This window comes from Elephantulus edwardii, unplaced genomic scaffold (assembly GCF_000299155.1).
Source record: "Elephantulus edwardii isolate Elephantulus edwardi_28Jun2011 unplaced genomic scaffold, EleEdw1.0 scaffold00035, whole genome shotgun sequence".
Lineage (NCBI taxonomy): Eukaryota > Metazoa > Chordata > Mammalia > Macroscelidea > Macroscelididae > Elephantulus > Elephantulus edwardii.
In genome coordinates this window covers 3606573-3616952 of record NW_006399785.1, presented here as the reverse complement: position 1 = coordinate 3616952, position 10380 = coordinate 3606573, and the positions used below count along the sequence as shown (strand labels likewise).

The 10380-nt window shown below is 40.5% G+C and overlaps 1 protein-coding gene across 1 annotated transcript in view; it reads left to right on the top strand.

Moving 5' to 3' along the window:
- SLIT2 (slit homolog 2 (Drosophila)) overlaps positions 1 to 10380 on the top strand; it is a 632406-nt gene that overhangs the window by 550519 nt on the left and 71507 nt on the right. The window contains exon 30 of the mRNA XM_006884512.1: positions 5176 to 5269. Coding sequence (XP_006884574.1) covers positions 5176 to 5269 — 94 coding nt within the window. The remainder of the gene's footprint in view (positions 1 to 5175; positions 5270 to 10380) is intronic.

Sequence of the window (10380 nt, the reverse complement as noted above, 5' to 3'; positions counted from 1 at the left end):
AACAGATTCATCTTGGAGAGGATTAAACCAAGCTATTCCTTGGAGGCAAGGATTCTGGGGTTTCGTCTGACATAGTTTGGACATGTTGCCAGGAGGGATGGGTCCTTGGAGAGGTACTCATGCTTGAGAGGGTGGAGGGACAGCCCAGCGGGGAAGACCCTCTATGAGATGGATTGGTTCAGTGACTGGGATAATTGGGATGGGTGTGTCAGAGGCAGTGCAGTTGGCGCAGGATAGAGTAGGGTTTGGGGCTGTTGTGCATAGGGACGCTATGAGTCGCAGACGACTCGATGGCACATAACAACAACAACAACAGCTCTATAGTTGACACCCATGGAAGTAGCAATCAGGAAATCAAAAAGTGTGTTGTATTGACCAAATCTCGTGTCAGATTTAAGGAAGTGACTTTAAAGACTAAGTTGCACCTGAGTCAAGTTATAGTATTTTCTTTTGTGTCACAGTTTTGTAAAAGTTGAATTGCAAAATAAAGAAGACCGGAAAAGAATCAACACTTCTGAGTTGCACTGTTAGCAAAGAGTATTGACTGTAGAAATGCACAAGGAAATCTGCTTTACAAGGGCAACCAGGGTGCTCCTTAGAGGAGGGGTGACTATGTCTCACATACTTTGCACGCACTATCAAGAGGGGCCAGTCCTTAGGAGGAGACATTGTGCTTGAAAGGATGGAGGAAGAGAGAAGGAGCGGAAGAGCCTCCATGAGATAAGTTGACATTTCGACTACAGCAGTGGACACCAGGACGGCAGAAATTGAGAAGGTAGCACTTGGTTTGAATAAGCTGTGCATGGGATTGTTGTGAATGGGAGCTGACTCTAAGACACTAATGCACCTGGTGGCATAGTGCCTTGTGTGTTGGAATACCAGCCAAAAGCTAGACAGTTCTAATTCACTAGCTGCTCCCTCCATAAAGACTTACAGCCTCAAAGACCTGATGGAGGGTTGCTGTGATTCATCACCTGCTGAAGAGCAGTGAGCTTATTGGAGCATCACAGGAAATCCTGTGGAGAGATTCTGTTGAGTCCTATAGGGTCTGTATGAGACTGGACCAACACAAAGTCCCACAGCAATAACTCTCTAACGTAAAGGAGTCCCTGAAGCCATCAAGAGTTACATGCTCTGTTACTAAAGGAAAGTCTTGACACTAAACTCAGAAAAGATGACATTGGAAACCCCGTGGAGCACAGATCCACTCTGAAATACAGGAGGTCACAATAAGTGGAATTGACTCACCAGTAACTAGTTTGATTTACCTGAATGAAATCCTAACCCTGGAATATCAGTCACCTGTCATTCTGTAGTTAGGACTGGATTCAGTTAAGTTAGGGGTTATTTTAGAGGTTAAACGGTTGATGGGATAAATTTCAAGAAATCGGAGGGAGGGTAAAGAAGCCTTCGTATTGTTCTGCAATATCCTCTTGAAAATTTAGCTATTTTGAAAAATGAAGGGGTTAAAACAGCCTATTAGCAATTTAAAAAGCCAGTAAAAACCATCACAAGCACTGAGGGATATTCAATGCTCAGATTGGAGACCTGGCATCTACCTGTGTTAATATCCTCTGGTTTCGGGCTACAGACTTGAATAATGCAGGTGATAAATAGCATCGCCCTGGTCCAGCAAGAGAAAACAGGAATGCTTTTTCTATCAAGTATAATCCTATAACCCTGATCTGAGCTGAGTACCATATTCTCATCATCTGTGTCTGCACATTGCTGCCTGTTACCATTTACCTTGATTGATTGCAAGGCACGTGTAAGGAAAGAAAACCTCTTCTTTTACGTAAATAATGAACACATTAGAAAGATATATATTTTTGAAGTTAGAGCTGGAGTGAATTTTTTTTTTAAATTTGGGCATGATAAAACATTCCGTTTCAGTCATCCTAACATTTCTCAGATATAAAACATAAATGCTGACCCTTCCTGACCACTGAACATCATCACGTTAGATGGGAAAAGATTAAAGATATTAAGAGATTTTATTTCAGGTTGATCCCTAATCAACACCCATGTTTCTGGCAATCAAAAAATCATAAGACATATTGCATTGGAAAAATCTGCTACCAAGAGCCTCTTCAGAGCATCCAAGAGCATGATGTCAGTTCCTGTACCTGTCTTCTGCGGGTTCCATGGGGCTGGCCAGTCTTCATCTGGAATTTTGGTGGGGTACCTGGGGATCGATAGGGCTCCCATGAAAACAGGCTGAGATTCCAGAACACAGATCTGCTGCCAGTTACCTGCCTTTTCTCCCCTCCTTTGTGTTGATCTTGATGGCACCAGAGGCTCCTTTGTAAGCATTTCAAAAGTATTTTTGCTGAAAGATACAAATAAATATTGCGATTCAGATTTTCAGTAATTATGGAATACCTGTATGAAGAACTTTGCTATTTCATGCAATAGGACTAACAGGGGGAAAAAACCCAAGAAACAGAAAAACAATCTATCAGATCAATTCCAGCTCATGGATACCCCATGTGCTGCCAAGTGCATCTGCTCCACAGGGTTTCTATGACTGTAATCTTTTTTTTTTAAATTTGATTTTATTAATTTTAATGAACATTTACAGAGATTTTGGATTTCCATTCATTCATTCATTGTTGCACTTTTCTCCCTGCCCAGCTCTGCCCCCCACTCCTCAGGCCACTCCTCTCTTTGAAAAGTAGAAGAAAAATTCTTTCATTGGTGAAAGCACACCAGGTGGCCTTTCTCCTGCAGTGCTGAATTTGAACCACCAACCACTTGGTTAGTTGTTGTTGCTACTGTGTGCTGTCAAGTTGGAATTGACCCATAGCTGACCCTTCAGTGGGTTTTTAGAGGCAGTTAGATTGCACTGGAGGAGACTGCCCATCTTTCTCTTATGGGACAAATGGTGCATTTGAACCATATACCTTTACACTGGCAATTCAGTCCCTTAAAACTAAGCCACCAGAGCTCATCTGGTTAACAGTTGAGAAAAAAATCACTTTACCGACAGTGGGCATAGAGAAGTAGAAATCTGTAAGTCAAAGTAACTTGATCTTTTCTCTTAAGAGTTTAAGTCTCATTCATTTTATCAGATGGTTTATTTAACCCACCCTTTTTGTGCCAATTCAAGTTCAGTAACACCATTTAGTCAGGCTTTTCTTGAGCCATGGAAAAGATCAAGATGCAAATCTTTGAAGAATAGTGTAATTGGCCCTCTGTATCCAAAGTATGCTGTCAGGAATTCAACTGGACACCCTCCCTTATGACAAGTATACTTGAGAAGGCCTTAATTCATTAACACCAGAATTCTTTTTAGTTTATTCAGATTGCTGTTCTATAATCACTTTTAATTATTATTAATTTTAATCATCCTTACCTTTTAAAAAATAAGGAAGCTGGTTTAGTATAAGTTGGTATAGGAATACAGATAAGCTGTCAACTCAGGCCCCTTTCTGCTATCTTCGTGTATTGAGAATGAGAAATTTTTTTGTTTCAGAGAGGAGAACTAGCAGAAGCTGGCAACTAAGTGTTCCAGCAGCACCAAGCATTTGTGTTTACAATTATTTATTTATCCTATTGACATATGCAATCTGAACGTAAAGTACTAGCCTGTAGAAAAATTAAACAGATGAACCTGTTCATTTACATGCCTCTTTCAATGCCTTTGAGTGGTTGTTCAACAATATTGAATATACCATAGGCTTTTGCAAGAACAAAAAATTGGTTTTTAATGGAAATTTTGTTTTGCCTAATGTTGTTGATATGTGCCATCAAATTGACTCCAACTCATAGCAACCTTATGTATAATAGCTCTGAACTCTACACTATCCTAAGCCAATCTCACTTCCTCTGACACACTGACCCTCATTACCCCAGTTACTATGTTAAACCATCTCATCCAGGGTCTTCCTCTTCTGTGCTGTCCCTCTACCCTCCAAGCATGATGTCCTTCCCAAAGGACTGGTGCTTCCTGGCAACATGCCCAACATATATGAGACAGACCTTCAAGATCCTTGCCTCCAAGGAGCAGCCTGGCTTCACCCTGTCCAGGACAGACCTACCTGTTCGTTCTTTTGGCAGTTCATGGTATGGTCAATATATAGCCACAGTACTGCTCTCTGAAGAAATTACCTGTGATAGCCATAACTCAACATAGAATATCTGCAGTCTATCGTGTTATACCATTCTCAGCTGCTATCAAGTTTATTTGAAGTAAGAAATGCCTCAAAGGACCCTCAAAGCTATGGACCGTTACAAAACCTGACTATATCGTCTTCCTCCTCAGGAGTCGGTGGTAGATTCAAAGCACCAACTTTCTTTCCATTAGGAGCCAGGCGATTCCCCACTGAACCACCAGAGCTCATATTTCATGCTTTTAGCTCTCAGGTACAGATAAAAGGATTCTTTATAGGCTACTTGATCACAGGACAAAATGTTTGCCCTTCTTCTAGTTCACTTATTCTTCTTGCACCTTATTTTATGGAGTAAACTACGGAAGTTTCTGTTAAGTTGTTTCAGTGATTCATAATACTGAAATATTTTGTTTCTAGATTGACAAAACCCTAGAGATTATGAGAATTTGAAGACTTTTCCCCCACTCAAACATAAAAGAAGAGAATAAGAAGGGTACATACAGGATGATTCCCTTTATGTCCTTATAAAAATCTCCACAACCATGTTATGTTCTTGTCAACAGAGTGAGCACGCTTAGGGAGCTAATAATGTGAAGGGGAGTGGTCTGAAGGAAGCCTGTCAAATTCCAGCAAATGTATATTCAGAAAGTGGTGTATTTTTTATATAGTTCACTAAATGTTTTCAGTTCATAAATACTACTTAACTGTGAGCTTAAGCTTTGTGTATATGCTATACTTAAAGTGCAGCATACAATAAAACAACAGGATTAAAACAAACAGAATTAAAAGCATGCGAATTTCCTCTTCATTCTAAGAGCATGTCTGAAAAGGTTCAGATTAATCACAGACCACATTGCTGTGATTAAACTTCCCAAAATGTTAAGGCTTATTAGCAGCAGAACCAGGATTGGATCTTCTGGTTCAATGCTTTGTGGTTTCGTTTCTGGGGTTCCCCCCCCTCCCCAAGCATAATCTTCACTAACCTTTTTGACTCATTGCATAGTTTAGAGGCAGGAAACCTGTTAACATTTCCCAGTAAACTGACGGCATTTGCGTGTTACAGGTGAGTTGTGTGAGGAGAAGCTGAACTTCTGTCCTCAGGACCAGAACCCGTGTCTACATGACTCCAAGTGCATCGTGACACCACAAGGATTCAAGTGAGTAGAGCCCTCCCCCCACCCCCTAGGATCATGACCTGAAATTGGAGCCGAGTCTTCTTTTAGGGTCTACTTCCCCCTTGATCTTCTCAAGATCTGGCATCAGACTTTACTCGGTTACTCGTGTCAGTGACAATTTTATAAATGCTCTTGCCATGACAATGGCAGCTTATGGGTTCACTGTAACGAAAGTAAGCAAAATAGTTTATTGTGTCCTATGACTCACAGAGCCATTGTTCATAGTTATGAATCATAGTCAACTTGACAGCACATAACAACATCATGAGATGCCTTTTTTGGTCTTTGAGTTTTGGATTGTCTTTGAGTTGGCTGCAACTCTTGCTAACTTTCCCTAAAACAAAATGGAACAGCACCCATCCCATTCCATTATTCTTATATCACTTACTAAAGAAGATCAAAGACTATGTAGTCCTCAATATAGATTACATCTTAAAATGAAGTAAACAAAAATCCTTGAAACTGAACCAATTAGCATCGTGATAAATGGACGAAAAATTGAAGTTGTCAAGGATTTCATTTTACTTGGATCCACAACCAATACTCATGGGAGCAGGATTCAAGAGATCAATAGTCGTGTTATATTATTGTGCAACTCTGCTATCTAGGATGTCTTGGAAGTGCTCGAGAACCACGATGTCAGTTTAAACACTAAGCTTGCCTCACTCAAGCCAGGCTATTTTCAGTTGCTTCCTATACATGCTGAAGAAGATCTGATAAGACCAGATGCCTTTGTACTGGGACACTGGCAAAATGTACTAAATATATTGTGGATTACTTAGAGAACAAACAGATTCGTGCTAGAGTACGTTCAATCAGGCAAGGACCGTGAAACTTAGTGTCGCATACTTTAAGTGTGTTATCAGGAGGAACCAGCCCTTGAACAGTTGAAGAGGGGGGAAAAAAGTCATTTTGGGGAAAATTGAGCTTTCCAGAAAAATAGGAAGCACCCCAGTGAGAGGATAGACATAGTGCCTGCAGCCGTGGGCTTGAACAGTAAGACTGAGAATGGCGCAGAGTAAGACAGGGTTTCAGTCTGTTGTTCATGCAGTTGGGATGTATTGTAGTTGGCTTGACAGCACTTGACAACAACGCACGATTCTATGAAGATAAGTCTGGATTTGAGTTGTCACGAACCTAAACTTTTTGTTATGTAAGATAATGCTTTATGCAGTTTATACTGGTGTGATATTGCAGTAACCACATGGCCAGATTTTCTAGATCAGGCTCAGTTTGTTCGTGCTGTATCAGTGTAAATGTTGTTGTTGTTGTTGTTATGTGCTGTCAAGTTGACCGTGACTCGTAACTATGTACAACAGTTCTGAAACTTGCCCTACCCCGATCCAGGCTCACTGTCTGTCTCTGACACATCTGAGCCCACTTTCACAGTCACCGCATCACTTCATCTCCTCCAGGGTCTTCCTCTCTTGTGCTGACCCTCTGCCCTTCCAGGTACGATGTCCTTCTCCAAGGACTGATCCCTTTTGGAAACATGCCCAAAGTATGTGAGACAGAGCTTCAAAATATTTGTCTACAAGGAGCAGCCTGGATTCATCCTCCCTAAGACAGACTTGTTTGTTTTTCCAGCAGGTCATGGTATATGTTCAGTACTCTTCTTCAGCACCACAATTCAACCACATCATTTGTTTTTTTGTCATCCTTAATTATTGTCCAGTTTCTAGATGCATATCACGTGTATCGAATACCCTGGCCTGAGTCAGGTGCACCTTAGTCACTAGTCTGAGATCATTGCTCTTTAGAACTCTGGTGAGGTCCCTGACAGAAGATTTTCTCAGTGCAACTTGTCTTTTGATTGCTTGACTGCTGGTGCCAAAGGTTTTGATTATGTATCTGAGCAAGATGAAATTGTTAACTTCAATCTTTTCCTCATCTATCATGATGTAGCCCATTAACCTGGTGGTGATGATCTTTGTTTTCTTGATGTTAAGATGCAAGAAATATTGAAGGCTGCAGTTTTTGACCCAGTGTAACTATTAATAATGTAATATTAGTAAATTGTAGCTGTTGTTTTGCCCTTGAGTCAGAACTGACCCATGGCTGACCATCTGCTGAGTTTTTAGAGTCAGTAAGTCCCGTGGGAAGAGGTTGCCCATCCTCCTTATGTAGAACAGCTGGTTTCGAACCATGGCCTTTGGGATTGCAGCACAGCTTCTTATCCCTAGGATTCTTCAGTATATAAGTACATTATCCTTATGGTTTCCTTGCAAGTATTCACACTGAGTTTTTCACCTTCACAATGCCCTATTTGGGATGAGAAAGGCGACAGCGAAGCCAGGCATGACATGAGCTCAGAACTCCAAATCATGTCTTTTCTCCTCAGCTATCATCCTGGGATCTATTTGGTGTCAATTAAAAGACTCTTTTTGCCATATCATGAACTAATTTTAGAGTCCATAAGCATCAGTGTCTTTTTTTTGGGTTTGACGGTAGTTTGAAGATAAGCTGCTCTTTATTCTTCATTTTCAGCATGAGGAAACCACGGACCGGTGAGTTTTTGTGGCTTACTGCACAGCTCATGGTTATTTATTAGCAGAGCTAAGCTGAGGTTTTATGTACTTTCCAGTTTGCTGACTTTTCTAATACAACATGTTACCTCTATGAAATTCTCTGATTTATTAGCATTACAGTTGGCCTGGTATAGCAGATGGAATGCATTTTCCAGACTAATGCCATTGACTTCAGGAGTTGAGCTGTGCTTCAGCCAGACAAGTAGCAAATAGCATTATTTCGTCCATCATCCCAAATTTCTAGTTACCTCTAGAGGACCAAGACATCTAGTCAAGGATCATTGTATGATTTTTAGTGCATCACAACTGCTATTCAGTCACTGTCACATACTTCTCAAAGAGATGATCTGGGCCTAATTGCTGTAGGATTCAGAAATTATCTGAAATTAATCTCAAAAATTAATAAGGTGTCCAACAACAACAATAAAAATGGGGGAAGGGAGCTCTGGTGGCCTAGTGGCAAGAAGCTGTGCTGCAATCCCAAAGGCGTGCGGTTTGAATCCACCAGAAGCTCCACTGGAGAAGGAGGGGAACTCTCCTATGCCAGTAAGATCTGACTAGACAGTACACAACAACAACACAACAAAAAAATTAATAAGGTTTGTAGTGGTTTTGACGCGGGAGATATCATTTGAGCTGATATTGTAAGACCTAATTATTGGCAAAAACAATCATCACGCACTGTCAGTTGGAGGAAAGACTCAGTACCATTCCAAAATGCTTCTGGATACTATTGTTGTTCCCAAATTTTCTTTAAATAAAATTTTTGTTTTCTTTAAAACCTAGTCTTTCAGGATATAAGGAGTTCTGGTGGCCCAGTAAAAAGCCTTGGGGACATTATAGGTTAAATGCTTAGCTACCAACACAACTGTTGGCCATTTGGAGTGGCATCCACTTCCTAAACAACACACCTCTGAAAACTCTATGAACTTTGATAAATGACAATAGTTATAGAAAGGCTTCCGGACTTTTGTTCATAGGGCCACTATGAGTCAAGCTCAACTCGATGGCAATCAACAGTAGTGGCTCCATTCAAGAAGGACTTCCCTCCTGTTAAGATATACAGTTTGATGAACACCACACGAGGTTGTCATGAGTCAAAAACAACCTAAGTTTCACAGAGGAAGAAATTCAGATGGCCAAGAGACACATGAAGGAATGCTCAAAATCACTGGCAAGAAGAAAGATAAAAATCAAAACTACAATGAGATACCATCTCACTCCAGTAGTAGTAGCAAAGTTTAACAGGACAGCAAGTATTAAATGTTGGAGAGAATGTGGAGAGATAGGAACTCGTATACGCTGTTGGTAGGATTGTAAAATGGTACAGTCACTCTGGAAGACAGCTTGGTGTTTCCTAGAAAAACTGAAAATAGAAATTCCGTATGACCCAGCAGGAGTGGCATCCACTTCCTAAACAACATGACTCTGGAAACTCTATGAACTTTGATAAATGTCAATAGTTGTAGAGGGACCTCAGGCCTTTTATTCATAGGGTTGCTATGGGTCATGCTTGACTCAAAGACAATCAACAACAACAGCTACTTCACTGCTTGGAATATACCCAAGAAAATGAGAACTGAGGCACAAACAGAGACTTGCACACCAACGTTCATAGCAGTGTTATTCACCATCGCAAGAACATGGAAACAGCCCAGATGTTCAACCACAATCAAATGGATTGAGAAATTATGGTACATTCACACCTTAGAATACTACGCAGCACGAAAGAACAATAATTTTGTAAATTACTACCTAACTTGGGAGGGTCTGGAGAGTAATATGCTGAGTGAACTAATTCAGTCCCATAAGAATACATGCCGTATAAGACTATTATTGCAGAAATAGATAACTAGTAAAATGTGTATGAGACTCTAAGGGGAGGAGGATGGGAGCACAGGGATGAGGATGGGAGGGGGATGGTAATCATACGGTCGCACAATTTGATGGGTGGAGGGAGGGGTGGGTTAAGGAAATGAGAAAGATCTGGTGTAAAAAAAAAAACCAATGTATACGAACTTTGTAAGTAAATCAGTATAAAAAAAATTTACATTAAAAAAAAGACAATATGGGGTATTAAACAGATATATGAAAACAAGGGAACACAGGCTGTAGTTCTGTAGTTTACTCATTAGGAATTAGAAATACTTGTTTTAAAATGTTAAAAAAAAGAAACTAGAATTTTTGCTTTGTGTTTCTGATAGATAAGTGAAGGAATATGCTTTACACCTTTTATTAGTTGTAAACAAAAACAACAACAACTGGGTTTTGGAGGGGCAATGATTAAGCATTTGATGGCTGCTTGAAATGTGGGCTGTTTGAAGGCCATGGTTGCCCCACAGTTACTGCAGTAGTGAGCTTGACTATGGCAGAGAGTGTGTGGATCACATGGATCAAAGTATCAATCTGTCATTCATGGACTTACTAGGAATCAGGCTCAATTTAACTTAAGCCACCAGAGCACCCTTACTAATTACAATGTATTGGTGGTGGTGTTATGTGCCATCGAGTCACTTGCGACTCATAGCGACCCTATGTACAACAGCCCTAAACTCTGCTCTGTCC